The sequence below is a fragment of the Malania oleifera genome, chromosome 10 (assembly GCF_029873635.1).
Source record: "Malania oleifera isolate guangnan ecotype guangnan chromosome 10, ASM2987363v1, whole genome shotgun sequence".
NCBI lineage: Eukaryota > Viridiplantae > Streptophyta > Magnoliopsida > Santalales > Ximeniaceae > Malania > Malania oleifera.
Genome location: NC_080426.1, coordinates 93,430,727 through 93,446,428, shown reverse-complemented (window position 1 = coordinate 93,446,428; position 15,702 = coordinate 93,430,727). Strand labels below are relative to the sequence as shown.

Genomic DNA, 15,702 nt, shown 5'->3' with positions numbered 1-15,702 from the left:
ACCAAACTCACCTATATCCCCAAGTGGGGGCTGAAAGCCTGAAAGTTGATGGGGCGCTCACCCAAATCAAGGGTTGTTAATCTAAAAGGGATCCTCTTCCCTACGGACATAGAAGTGACGAATCACTCCAAAACTTAAGCTTATGTGGCCAAACTATCCCGCACCTTGTACATGTAAGTTAATCCCAACATTCCCTATCGTTCATTTTTCTCTAAGTATTTTTTATTTTTTTTAAAGTAAGAGAACTACAAACTAAGCAAGAATAAGTTATTCTCAAAAAAATAAAAATGGAAATAAAAATAACAATAAAAATATAAAAGGAATTAACCATGAAAACTCCTCTTTAAACCCTTTCCATCGTAATTCACCAAGCACTTCAACATTGCTCGCCCCTTTTGGCCTTTCCTCACCTTATCACAAAATAGATTGAACTTTGTTTCCCTCAAAGATCAGACAACCACAAGCCCACATTATCAATCAATTGTTGAGCTTCTAAATCCTTCCTATTAACCTCCTCCATAGAGGTAGGTAGAATTCCATCCTTACATAGTTACTTTTTAGTTTTTATCCATTATTCCATTTCATCATCCTGAAAAATAGAAATACCCTTCAAACCTTTCATCAGAGATGGTGACACAGCACATATGATATATCTGCAACTCTGCAAGTAAATAATATGACTCAGAAATATATACATATTGTTCCTTAAACTCATCCAAAAGCAAACCCCTGTCACAATCAAACTCGCTAACCCTCTCGACTGTAGCACCTTTTTTAACCTTTGGAGCTTCAACAACAAATAAATTTCCTTCCGTATTTCTCCTTAAAATTTTGTTGTTATCCCATCAAAATATCCTTGCTTCTCTAAAAAAATGTTCTCATTTCAACACCCATATGTACTGCCTTCCAACCAGAATAAACCTTCTAACCCCTTAATTAAATTGGGATCCCTTGCAACAGATATTTTCCCCCAAGCCATCAATTTTACCTTGAATCTTGTTCACACAAGCTTCTTGGTCCTTAGTGAAACCTCCTGTCAATGACAACAAATGAAGGCTCACTAGTTGTTCTTTTCCCATTATCGAGCTCCTTCCACACTAAAGGTGCTGAAACATCAACCAAATTCCCTAGGTTGTTTGAATCATCTGGCTTTTACCAATTCTTGCCTTTCAAGATTCACTAGATTGATATATTTTACTTGTGATTCGGAAGTAGTAGACTCTGTTTCCCTCAAAAGTGAAAAAACACAAATAGATGAGAGGCTAATTGCAACAAAGGTGACCATTTCTAAACCAAAGGTCATGCTAAACAGCGTCTTACTGGCTAAGAACTTGGGTGGTCCTATATGTCAATAGTACTCTAGTAGCTCATCTACCCACCTTCATAGTATCCAATCTATTCTACTTATGAATCCTAAGTCCTACTATTATGGTCATGGTGGCACCTCTGCAAGTCCATTTCCCTCAGCGTATCCAATCGAAGTGAAACACAGCTGTATACCCACATTTTCACAAGAACATCTTATCAAGCCACTACCAAATTAGGTGCCATTGTCTGTCACACTAATACGCGGACGCCAACTTACAAGGCTATAATGGACTCCTTGGTTAAATTAGTATTAATGCTACTCATAGAAGCCCCTAGATGTTTATTTCTCAAATTTTTCAATTCTTCTTTTCTTAGTGTTATATGTGTAGTAGGGAAAGAGTTCCATTTTGGGAGGATTTATGGATTGGGAATACAACCTTTTAAGCATTGTATTTCCTCATCATTACAGTATCTTGAATCACCAAAATACTCCAATATCATATTTTTTGAGTTCTTGATGGGACTATTGCCTACCGCAATTTTTTGTCAAAAGGAATTTGAGGGAGTTGGGCTAATGCTTAGGGGCAATAGATTCTTTTATTCCATCCTTTTGTGTTGATTATAGAGTATGGGTTTTGGATGGGTCATAAGAGTTCCTTGCATATTTTTTTTTAATTACTATTTAGCTTTAGATGATGGTTCTAAGTTTCCTTTATACTCCTTGACTTGGAAAGTTAAAACCTACCTCTAAAACTAAAACTTTCATTAGTTCTACTATCTTGACAGGGTTACTAAAGCTTGGCTATAAGTTAGAAGACCTTTGAAAATTATGTCTCCACATGCTTGCTCCCTTTGTTTCCAAAGTACTGAAATGGAAAGCTCATTTTATTTTTACAATGCTCTTTTCATTTGGGGAATTTGGTTAGATTCTTTATTCTATTTAGGGAGGATTTGGTGTGCCTAGTGTCTTTGGAATGATTTTCCCTTAAAGATATTAGGGATTTGGATCTTGTAAGGAAGTGAAAATACATTAGAGATGTGCTGCTTTGGCTGTTTGAGGAGTATCGTTGGAGCCTAATTCTAGAATTTTTTAGGGGAGGATGATAGAACCAAAATTATTATGAAGTAGGGTTCCTTCTTTGGCTACTTTACGGTGTCCACTTTTGGTATGTTTCTAGGAGTTTAGGTTACTAGTGTGCAAAGAAACTAAACAACCTTATTATTTTAGATTATTTTTATTTGAATTTTTTTTTCACAAGGACAGCTTGTCCTTTGATATGTCGTAATTTTATTCTATTCAAATATAATTTCTTCTTTCAATTAAAACACATTCCTTGGCAAAACCAAAGATTCCTATCACTTTGTCTCAGGTTTATCACATAGCTTTAGAAGTTGAGACATTTCTCTAGTTTTCCAATAACAAGAACATTACCCCTCATCTCAAGGATTTCAATTTCATCATCCATAAGCAAGTTCTAAGTGGAAGGTAGCCATAATCTTGTCCAGAATGTTCATCAGAGGACCCAACTTGCTGAATACAAACCTTAGTGTTTCAATTCCGCATGTGAATTGTTGCATGGCTGAGTATGACAAGTAAATTAATAATTTGCAGGTTGTTAGTGCACAATTTTCTAAACCTTCAATGGACATAAGTCATGGATGAGTTCCTAGACTTGTCTTTACTGACCCTAGATATAGTTGATGCTTCTTTTAGGCCAGATAAAAGTCTTGGCTTGTCCCCAGACTTTGTTGTTAAGGCTTACAATGAAACTCAAGATGAGATGCCAACCACAGAGATGATGCCTGTCAATTTCTCAATTCTAAACAAAAATTGACAACTTCCAACAAACGGAATGAGCCAAAATGGTTGCTTGAAAATTTATCGATGATTCCTTAGTTTTAGATCCTATTATCAAGAATTCCTTGAGATGATTTCTTCTTCATGACATACATGCACCCCATCACTCACTCCTTTTCCCTGCACAAGTTCTTTGTCCAAATCTGGTAATTTTTCCTATCATTCTTCAAAATAGATCAAATGAATATTTTACTTGAATGACCATTAGATTGGATACTCTCAAGCTAGTTTTTTATTTTGCTCCCTCCACAAGTTCTTTGTCCAAATCTGGTAATTTTTCCTATCATTCTTCAAAATAGATCAAATGAATATTTTACTTGATTGGCCATTAGATTGTTGTTGTTGTTCTTGTTGTTATTGTTGTTGTTGTTGTTGTTGTTGTGTACCTAGTTGAAGTTGTTCTAGACCATCAAGTTGTTGCTACTACACCGTTTCAAAACTTGAGGTTAAGTTTGCTCTCCCCATGGGGATTTAGTGGTGTACTGCTTATGGATAATTCCAGGTGATCATTTTCTACTCAAAAATTTGGAAATTTGGGGCTTGTCTTTGCTTGGGAAATATGGTAGTTCCAGAATTTTAGTTAATTACAGGTTGCTTTGAACATTTTAGTTATTTAAGGTTCTAATTTGATATTTAATTACTTTGGGGTTATGTTATAGGTTTTGATTACTTTGTGATTATTCTCCCCCTTCAGTCTCAGTTCTCAAGTTCCTTGCTCCTTTTCTCCTCTCTTTTTCCCTTGGTTTCTCTCTTTATCTTCTTCTCTCCCAGTTTTCTCTCTCTAATCTGTCTATTTCCCCATCTCCATTTTCTCCTTGGCTAACCTACATCACTGATATTTTCCCAAAAAATAATAAATAAATACAAAGACAATAAAGGGAAACTTCATCCTCAAATTTTCTCTCATTTGACACCTGGACAATTTTGTTATCATTTAGGTGCTTCCGCCGAATTCTCACTTCTCATCTTGTATCTCTTGTCTTACATTGAAAGTTCTCTAGTTCTTATCTAAAATATTAAAGGAAAAAAAATTAAATTGTTCATCTCATATTTAAAGGAAAAACATTATTAACTAATGGTCAAGGTTCACATAGGAACATGAAAAAGGGAACATAAAATAAAAGGCTCTATAGTTAATACCTTCACTCCACGGAGGATTGGATCATTACTAATCATATCAATTAATGGGGGGCTGCTGAGGGGAGTGCCAGTTGTCAGCAAATCACCTTCTATGGAATTCCCATATGCATTAACTGCATCCCAGAGGCTTTTAGGAGGCCAGAAACAGCAAACAGAAAATCATACCAACATCAGCTTCCAGCATATCCAAGGATAGAAATTATGGGGCAGTCAGCATGAAAGCTAACCTGCTAGCTCTGGTCATGATAGAAGCAAGATCAAAGCGAAAGCCATCCACATGCATTTCTGTTACCCAATACCTGCGGCACAAGAAATTACAAGACATGTAAAAAAAAAAAAAAAAAACCTGTCAAAGCTTGAAATAAATTGTTTGCCCAAATCCAACAGCTTAAGCTTATGGGTAATGTGATTGCTAACATGGCAACAGAGCCAAGTCACCAAAGAGGTCCCAGGTTCTATCTTGTTGCCTGTGTTTGTTGTCTGTTTGTGAAAATAACTCTGTTCTTCCCCATGGCAAGTATTGTCCATGGCTTGTTTATTTGTTCACATGCAATCAGGCTGCATGTGCAGGGGAGTGTTAAAAGCTTGATTTACATTGTTCTCCCACAACCACAACAGCTTAAGCTTCAAGGTAATATGATTGATAAGAGAAGCTTTATAGACAGTTAGTCCCTTCACTTTAGTACAAATGACCAAGCATCACCCTACAAATGTGTGCAGGTTTACACACATGTATGGATAAAATAATTTTCTAGTGTCAGTATCATGATATGCTGGAAGCCCTACTCAAAAAAAATATGTGGGACTGGGGTATAAGGCTACAGCATTAGCCTGAAAGGTTTCAGCCATCAACGATGGTTGATACTGTTAAAGCTTGATACCTTGTTGGCCACAACCTAATAGCTTAAGTTTTTAGGTAAAATGGTTTCTTAACTTGGTATCAGAAGTAAGTTACCAGGAGGTCCTAGGTTCTAGTCTTGTTGCCTGCATTTATTGATGGGTGTTATTTAGCATATGTTTATCTCTTCATGGGCAATCAGCCTGCACATGCAGAGTGTAGCTTGATATACATTGTTGGCCCACAACCTAACAACTTACGCTTTTAGGTAAAGTGGTTGCTTAACAGATACCTCAATAAAATCTTTCAACTCAATCGCCAACAGCTTAAGTTTTTGGGATAATTATTGATGAACAGGTGTAATAAAATTTTTCTTTAATATAATGAAAAAGAAAAAGGCAACACAAATATAATAGCAGAGAGAATAGAGGAGAGAGGAGAGAATACAATAAAAAAAGGGAACCGTTAACAATGTCATGTAAAAGGGGGAGTTAGGATGCTTTGGATTATAATAGTAGTAATGGAAGAAGTAGCTGCATAAGCAGAAATAGCTCTTCCAATGGTAAAAACTCATAAATCCTTATCTCCAGTCATGTTGTACATCAATAATCCATTTTAAAGGATCCTTAAAAACCTCATATGCAATAAACAGCATCTAAATCAACTTCAATCTTACCCAGAAAAGTAACTAAATATGGCCTAAATACTATTTCTAAGCCCAAAGAGTTCCATAAATTTAATTATTAAAAAAAATGCAGCATGATAGAACTTTAATATGACACTACTTCAAAACAAGATTAAGCTCCGAGTCATCTTCATTGGTTCCTACATGAGACTAAACCAATCTGAACTCAATAAAGAACAGCATTTGGCTTCTAAAGGATCAATGACACTTGCAAAATCCAAGTTACATAATAGTAAGCACAAATATTTTTGGGTGATCGATTTACATAAATAAAGTGTGATTGCCCAGGGCCACACGCTAAATCAAAACCCAAATAAAAGATCTAATTTTTTTAATTAAATTTTGATGTTATGAGAATCAGTTTGGATTGGATAACCAAACTCAGCTGTCGGTTAACCAGGCTATCAGGAATTTAAATATTGTGAATGAAAGAACCTAAGAGAAAATAGCTGGCAAACCTAGATCATCTTACGACTAGTATTCATAAAAACCCAGACCCCAAATTTTCTTGCCCTACGAGAAAGATGTGAGGTAAGAGCTTAGAAAGATACAAAAGAATTTCAGAACAATATCAACTAAAATTTCAAGCATACACAATTTTTTCTAAGCAGTCAAGGTGACTTCATCCACAATATGTTGAAGGTAAACAAACACGGTGTTCACAATTTTTCATTGATGAGATAGAAAATTGCAAAACTGAACACTCCTTCGTGATGTTTTCCTTAATTTCCTGCTAGGCCTGATGTTTTCTTTTTGCATGCAAATGAAATTTATCAAGAAAGAAGAAGAGAATTCAAAGGCAAGAGGACAAGCTATCTCACAACAACTAAAGAAAAATTTATTAAAGAACCACCCCCCAATCCTTTGGTACATTAGCCAATAAAACACCCCCAAACTAAAGTAAAACAAGAGGAAAAAAATCACTCTATCCCACCAGAAGTAGGAAGCCATAACTTTTATCTTTAGAACTAATAAGCTCCTTCCCTTTCTTAGAACCCAAAGAATTTGTCAATAAAGTTGTTTATTCCTACAAAATAAATTATTAACAATGTAAACCAAAGCAACTGCAGTTTGAAATGTCCGCAAAACTACCTAAAAACTATTGAGAAGACTCCTATGATGCTCCCACAGAGTACTTAATTGTCATGAGAATTAATGTATTTGAAGTTTGATGGAGAAATAAGTAACAGCAACAGCGTTTTTTTGGGAGGATATTTTGGGTGGGTAAGGTTGCGTTGGTGAGATTGGGGCCTCATTTTTTAATCTTTCTTAACTTCACCATGCACCAATGAACTATTTCTTTTCTTCTAAGGGGGGCTTTCTTTCTTGGGATTTCTATTTATTTAGTGACCTCAATGAAAGAGAGGCTGACGAGCTGACTAATTGCTTAGTGCTTTGGATCATTTTGTGCCCTCCAATAGGGGTGATGAGAGAGTTTGGATGTTGGATTCTCTAGTTCCTTTCTCTTCTAAGCACCCCCCACTTCAACTTTTAAAAATTTCTTCTCCCAAAATTTTTCCTTTGAGCCATTTCATTTCAAAGGCAAAGGTTCCTTTTAACATTCAGACTTTCATTTGAACTGTGACTCTTAAACAAGATTAACACACATTATTTTTACAAATTAGAATACCTTATAAAGCCCTCTACGTGCATGTTGTGTCATGAGTCTAGTGAAACAAATGCACTCATTTTTCTCCATTGCCAAGTGGCGAACCATCTACAGGGTGCTCTCTTTTCTTGTTTTGGAGAAGTGCAGGTGATGCCTTACGTTGTGGCAATTTCTTTCTGAGTATTAGGGCTTCGGAAAGAGCAGAGAAGGAAGAGCTTTATGGAAGTGTGCTATTTTTTGATATTGTATGACCTGTTGGATTGAGAGGAATGTGACAATTTTACAGCTCTACAACCTCTCCTCATTTGTTACAGGATAGAGTAGGGTTTTTTGGCTTTTTTTGGGCTCGTTGGTTTGGGTTTTTTTTTTTTGGTTTTCAAATGTTAAAGAGATCTAAGGGCAGCACTATTATAACTGTTTCTAGAGGATTTTGAAGGATGCCTTGTCCTCTGATTAAACTTTTATCTTTTCTCTTTTAATATAATTTCTCTTAATCAAATAAAATAAATAAATTGCCATTGCCTGCTAAAGAAAGATTTAGAACTTCAAAACTCCATTCAAGTTCAAAGCCACTAAAATTCCCTGTAACTTCTATTTAAATAATTGGATAAAATGGAAGACCTAACCTCAATGATAGGTAAGTTTCTCTATTTACAATATATGTCAAGTACATACCAATGACCATAATAGCCTTACTAACTCACATGTCTAACATCACTCTACTCTAGCACGTACTAATAATGCTAAATGACCAAGATAACCATTAAAACTCCCCCTCAAGCTGGAGCATATATGTCATATGCTCCTAGATTGTTATAAATGAATTTCACACGAGCACATCCCAAGGCTTTAGTGAATAAATCAACAAGCTGCAAATCAGACTTCACATGAGTTGTTGTAATCAGCTTCTGCACAAATTTCTCCTGAACAAGTGGATATCAACATCAATGTCTCTGGAGGCGAAATGAATAGCAGCTTGATTACACATCAACTCCATAGGCTGAGACTATTGAAAACCCTATTCTTCCAACATGTTTTTCAACCAAACAAGTTCACATGTAGTGTGATCCATAGTCCTATACTATGACTTAGCACTTGAGCTGGCCACCACAGTTTCTTACTCTTCCAAGAAAGCAAATTATCACCAACAAAAGTACAGTACCCAGTTTTGGATGCCAAACAGTGACCTGGCCCAATCTACACCTATATACCTCTAAATAAGTGTGACCTCAATCATGATACAAAAGACCTCTCCTAGGTGCACCTTTGAAATATCTCAAGATGCGAATTACTACATCCTAGTGACTTGTTCTCCAAGAATAGAGAAACTTACAACATTTGTTGCGAAAGATATGGCCTGTCGAGTGACAGTGAGATAATCAACTTTCCAACAAATCACCCATATCCCTACGACAAGAGAGTTCCCACATGAGATCTTGATACTTGTATACCCAAGAAGTACTTCAAGGGTCCCAAGTCCTTGGTTTGAAATTTAGTCTATAGAAAAATCTTTAGATCCTGGATGCCTTGATCATCCTCTAGTAATCACAAAATTATCCACATACGCAATAAGCAAAATCCTACTAGATGGAGTATGACAATAAAATATAGATTGATATACTACACATCATCGGAGGCCAAACTCAAGTACTACATCATTGAATCGACCAAACCATACTCTAGAGAATATTTTAAACCATACAATGATTTCTTTAGCCAACACTGAGCTTGACTCCCCTTGAGCAACAAACCTAGGTGGTTGCTCCATATAGACCTCTGCCTGAAGATCACCATATTGGAAAGCTTTCTTCACCTTTAACTGATGTAGAGGCCAATGACAAGTAGTGGCTAAGGAGATGAACAAACATATTGGGGCAAGTTTAACGATTGGAGAGAATGTTTCTAAAATTATCCAAACTGTACACCTGAGTTATAGGCTTACAATGCTTGGAAGACGAGGAAAGTGAACTAAGAAACCTAATTAAGCCAAAATACCAATTTCATAAATGATAATAACATAGAATTTTGAAGATATAAGCTAAAATTTTGAAGGTATACGCTACAATCTTGAAGATATAATCCCAATAAAAATACCATAATAAAAAACAAAAAAATAAAAAATAAAACCCCAATTAGAAAGAATTCAACCTCAAATTTAAAAGCTCACAGGAAGAGGAGTCCAGATTGCGAGCATGCTTGAAGGAGAACAATGTAATATACCAGCTTCAGATCGAAATACGATCACATGAATGAACAGCTCACTGAATTAGAGCTGACAAATTTATCTCGGATGAGGAAATCAACTAGTAGATGATCGGGCTCTAAATTTGAGGCATCCATTTTTCCTGAGGTGGTTTTCCAACCTCAGTTGTAGCAACCCAACCTACCTGTTCCATCTGGACTAATACTAACTCTTTTTGAATGTGCTGACAGGACAGCCTTCCTTTAAATTCACAATAACTAGAATCAATGATCAATATAAGAGAGCAAAGCATAGAACCAAGCTTGCTCATCCTAGAGTAAAAACATTTCCAAAGCCAAGTTAAAGCCAACATTTTTTTTCCTGTTCTGCTCTTTTTTTGAAAAAAATATATCCCCGCCTAGCCAGTTCAGTGAGGTCCAGTTTGTCTGAGACTCTGAGCCAAACCTTTCAGGCACAAACCAGTTCAGCCTAGTCCGATCTGACCCAGCTAACCAGTTTGGATTGGACTGGTTCTGGCTGACTTCAGTGAATCAAATGATCAGGATCTTTTAGCACTTTTTCTACATTCTATGGCTGTTCCTTTTTAGTAGCACAATTGCATTAAATTGACCACATAGGACACTCTCACATCAACAGACTTGTTTGCTGGCGGTCACAGGGGCCTGCGATGGCAGTGGCCTAGGAATTATGAACAGTAACTGCATGATCAATCACAGTGAGGTGACAGCTAAAACAACAGCGAGGTAACAGAAAAAACTCAACCTCACAGATGACGAAGAACTTCCATCCAGCAATCATTCTGTAGGCTCCTGAGAAAGGCAAATTCCAGCAAAGAAGCAACAATCACCGGTGGGATGATTTGATGAAATGTCAGCTCTGACCATGGATTAGTTCTGGATTAGGTGGCTGGGTCTTCGACTAGAGCATTGCGGGGTCAAAGGGACTCCGAAGACAACAATGTTGAGCAATCATGATTCGGGAAGCACAATCGTTTGATAAACAATGTTATAGCTAATCAATGAGGGAAAAAGGATAACCATCGGGGCGCAAGGCGATTTAAGTTGAAATCATGAACACTATGAGTTTTAAGTGAAAATTTGAAGAGAAACACTGACAACCATGGAAACTTGAGTTGAAATCAAGAACCCTATCAAATAACACTTACGACCATGTTGGATGAGAGTCTACTCTAAAACCACTTGATATAGGACCAGCATCCAACAATGTTAATTCTCAATTCCAATATCCTAAAAACTAATACATAGGGGCTTTTCATATGCTTACAATGCTTAGAAGATAAGGAAACAAATTAAGAAACCTAATTAAGCCAAAATACCAGTTCCCTAAATGATATAACCTAGAATATTGAGGATATAATTCTATTAAAAATTTTTGGGTTTACTCGTCAACTCAGGAAAGGCCCAAGTTGAACTGGAGGGGCTTGTTTTTTAAGCTGATGAAGTACATACAGGAGGAAGCAGGCAGCAGAACTAAATCAAGGGGAGGGGAGTGCAGTATGCTCTATCCCAGAACTCAGCATGATTCCAATTGTCCAGAGCCCAGTATTTGCGTGCAACCAGCCCTCTCTTGTCTACTGTCCCTAAAGGAGTCAAAGTAGTCTAGTGACTGGCAAGGGTAGAGCTTTCTGCAAGATATGGATGATGCGATGGACCTTGTGTGAGCCTGAAAAAGGTTTACTGTTGCATCAGTTTATGGCAAAAAATGGGGTAGAGGAAGAATTTGATATTCTTTCGCCTTCTTGACCATAATAAGATTTTATTTCAGACACAGCAGTAGATTTGGATGAATGAGGATGATGCTATCCTAGTCCTCTGAAGAGGCACATGTTGGTTTCACTATTTGAAGAACTGTGAACCACATACGTGGTTCGACTGAGGTGGGGTATACAGCCATTGCTCCATTTTGTGATTGTTGCCTCATTGATGTCATGGGTGATCCCATTCCTCAGTGTGTGCAGAAAAATCTATGCATGTGCATACAATGAAGGGTCAAGTGGATTCCAGTTCTCAAAAAGGTATTCCTCCAATTACTAAAATGTCCAAATTAACTGATATTCCTTATGAGAAAGGAAGGAAACCATTGAGAGAGAAGTAATTGCAATTAACCCATTGGGGGTGGTTTTTCTTTCTTTCTTTTTTTGGGGGGGGGGGGGGGGGGGGGGAGAGGGTATGGATAATAAGTCATTCCTTTAGGACAAGAGTTGAAGGTGCTTCTTACTTAAAAGGTGTATTAATGATGGGGATTATTAGGTGGAAAGCCCAGGAATTACTAAGGTCTTAAATTTCAATTTCGACTAAAATTTTTCAAAGCTTCAAAAGTACAAAAATTTCAATGGAAATTTTTATTTTTATGGCAATTTCAATTTCAATTTGAAAAATGATGGAAACTAGTAGTAAAGCATGAGATTCTTTTATTAACTTTAGAAATGGTCAATAGACATAATAAAGTATGTTTTAGGACTAATATATTTCAAATTAAATACATCTAGGTTGCGTATGAGGTGCAACAATTGTAATATAATGTGTATTAAAAATTTTAGGTTAATATAAATGAAATTAATAAATCAATTAAATATTATTTATTATACAAATAAAGATAATTTACACATTAATGGTAAAATAAAATGTTGTTGAAAGTTTAATTTTTCATGTAATTTCAAAAGTCCTTGTATTTTGTTTCAACCAAAACAAAAAGATAATTAAGAGAGAATTTCACTTTGAGTCTAAATCTCACATTTGAATTCTTAGGAAATTTCATTCTATAGTTAAAATTTCAAAAAGTTCCGATAAAATTTTGAGACTTTGATAAATTTTGAATGACTCATTGAAATTTCAACTGAAATTATGCAAGACAGAAATTGACTGTCATTTCAATTTCGAAGGTCACGAAAAGCAAAAAATTCAACAAACATTTTGAAAAATTTGTGAAATTTAAGACCATAGGGATTATGAGAACTTAGGAAGAGGGCTTTAAGGAGGTTTTGAATAGAGATTTCTCCTGACATTGTCCTTACCAAGGAACTTTGTGGAAAATTTTTTTTGGGGCCCCTGCTGTGGGGGTAGGAGGGGGGTGGTTGCTGGTTTAGTTTAGAAGTATTTGCAAGTGTAATTGTAAGGAGTTGGAGGCTCTCTCTTTTTTGGGTGTGGCTGGGGGTATTTTTATTGTGTGGGATAACTCACTCTTTTTTCTAGAATTGACAGTCTAGTAGGTCTATTTTTGCGTTCAATTTTATTCGAAGTTAAGAGGTACAGGATCAATGACAGTATACTTCATTTTGTGGGGTATGGTCATATTACGCGCACTCTTCCACATTATTTTCTGGATGAAATACATGGACTGTATTGCTTTTGTTCTCCTTCACAGATTGTAAGGGGTGATTTTTTTTTCAATAAAAGAAGAAATTCATTAGATAGAGAAAGAATGCACAATCAGGGGAAATGGCATCTCCTTAACGAAATATGAGAACTCCCATAGAAAACCAAAAAAAAAAAACACAAAACACAAAATGTAAAGGGCAGCAAAAGAAAATCAGCAGGCCTTAAGAAGAGAATGCCAATCGTGTTGAACATCTGAAAAACAAATCCCCTTGAAGTTTTCATTGCCCACACACCATAAAGAAGCCAACAAATGAACCTTTTCCCACACCAGAAAACATGATAACTTCCTCCCTAAAAATATACGCAAGTTACTTTCTTTCCACAAACCTCAAAACACTGCAAATAAAGCACAATTCCATAATGCAATTCCTTCCTTCTTCCTACCAAACCCAACAAAAGACATTGCCAAAAACTCCTCCACTATCCTTGGAGGAGTCAACTTTCTCCAAAATAATTGAATTGCTTGTTCCAAACCTTCCAAGCAAAATCACAATGCAAGAAAAGATGTGAAACAAATTCTGAACAATCAAAACAACCCACACATATATTTGGAGAGAGAGCCTTTCAAAGTCTCCTAATCTGCAGCAAGTCATTACTATTTATCCTATTAAGCACAACCAACCAAAGAAACGGATTTTAGAGCGGATTTTGGCCTTCCAAATAATTTTGCAGGGTGGAAAGGAGATATTGGTGCCAACCAAGAATTTGCAAAAAGATTTACAAGAATAAAACCCCTAAAGGATCCAACAACTAGGATCAATTATCATCTTCTGAAGATACCCTACAATTATTCAGTGTGACCAACAAAGAAGATAACTATTTCCCAATCATTCAAGGATCTTTTGAAGTGAAAATCCCAGGAAGGTAAAGGACCGCCCAAATCTACACTAAAAGAAGAAATGGGATCATTCTGTTCAAAACTCAAGAAAATAGGAGACGAAAAGAGATGGACAAAACAACATTCCCCAACCAAACGTCTTTCTAAATACAGATATTACAGCCCTTACACAACACAAATTTAGTATGGGAAATATAGAGAAGGTAAATCTGAAAAATAGATTACCATATATTTTCCAAAGAACATCAAGAACCCAAATTAGTATGCCACCCATTCCCATCAAGTCCAAATTTGCTTTCATAACTTTATGCCACAAGAAAGAATCCTCTGGCAGGAATTGCCAAAGCCATTTAGCCAAAAGAGTTGTGTTCTTAGACACCAAATTTCCAAGACCCAAACCACCCTCCTCTTAGTTCTACAAACCACCTCCCATCTCACCAAAAGATCCCTAAAACCACCTACCCCTGACATCTAAAATCTCTCATAATTCTCTCAATCTTACTAGCCACTCCTGCAGGCATTTTTGTAAATAGAAATAAAATACAATGGGATACTAGAAAGACAAGTCTGAATTGGGGTAATCCTACCCCCAAAAGGAAAAAATTCCCCTTCCACCCATCTAAACACTTGGACACTTCTCCACCTCCGGATCACAAAAACTAACTGATCTAGGATTAACCCCCAAAGAAAACCCTAGATAGGGCAGTGGCCATTCCAACTCAGCTCACCTTACTTCCAAAGCTAATTCCCCAACACTCTCCTTAGGCACGTTAATAGCCGCAATACCACTCTTCCCCATATTAATCTTATGACTCAACACCCTTTCACAAATTTGGAGAAGCCCTAATATAATTAAAAAAGAAGGCCTATGATCCTCTAGGAAAAGGACAGCATCATCTGCAAACTAAAGTTGTGACACAATAATCACCTCCCACCACAATCCTAGACCTTTCACTAATCCTCTATCCACCGCCTTATCAACCATAAAACAAACAAAATTAGGGAAAGAGAATCCCCTTGTCTAATCCCCCTCGTGGCCCTAAACCAAGATTTAGGCTCACCAATCACTATCACCAAAAAATTCACATTAGACATACGACATTTCATCCATCTACACCATCTCTCACCAAACCCCTTCATCACAAAAATCGTATCTAAAAAGTTGCAACTCACTCTATCATAAGCTTTTTCAAAATCCAACTTAAAAACGAACCCCCTCTTCTTCTTCCTCCTAATATCCTCGATGGCTTCATTCATCCGCAATTTGTCTTCACCCCACAAAAGCACTCTAAGCCTTAGAAAATATTCTTATCAAGCACTAGACTTACATATTAGCTAGTGATTATTATATAAACACTAGACACTAGATTAATTGTTCTATAATCAGAAATCTTAATGGACCTATTTTCCTTTACCACCAAATTGATAAAAGTAGAGTTAATACTCTTACTTAAGGGGTGGCAAAACGGGTCAGAACCCGACAGGTGACCCATGACCCGCCCGTTTAAATCGGATTTGGGTTTAATATAAGGTGACCCGTTTTTAAATGAGTCAACCCTAACCTAACCCATTTAATAAACAGGTTGGGCGGGTTTAGGTCGAGTACCCGCTGAGTGACCTATTTATCTTGCTATAGATATAATATAACCCATTAACCCAGAAAGGCAAAAACCTTGTTCCTATTGCGTGTTGCAGTTGTTGCCCTAATGCCCTGATTCCTGAAACATGAAAGTGTGAACTGTGATTCTGTGAAACAATAAACGAAGAGGAAGGTCCAAGACTCCGAAGGAGCAGGCAGCTAGGGTTCTCCGTTCTGGCCTTTTGG

General features: G+C 36.6%; 1 protein-coding gene across 3 annotated transcripts in view; it reads right to left on the bottom strand.

Annotated features, from left to right (window-relative positions):
• Positions 1 to 15,702, bottom strand: part of LOC131166417 (isoamylase 1, chloroplastic) — a 119,970-nt gene that overhangs the window by 75,281 nt on the left and 28,987 nt on the right. For all 3 annotated transcript variants that reach the window (XM_058124947.1, XM_058124948.1, XM_058124946.1), the window contains exons 9-10: positions 4,534 to 4,605; positions 4,307 to 4,433 (exon numbers count right to left, since the gene is read on the bottom strand). In XM_058124947.1, coding sequence (XP_057980930.1) covers positions 4,307 to 4,433; positions 4,534 to 4,605 — 199 coding nt within the window. The remainder of the gene's footprint in view (positions 1 to 4,306; positions 4,434 to 4,533; positions 4,606 to 15,702) is intronic.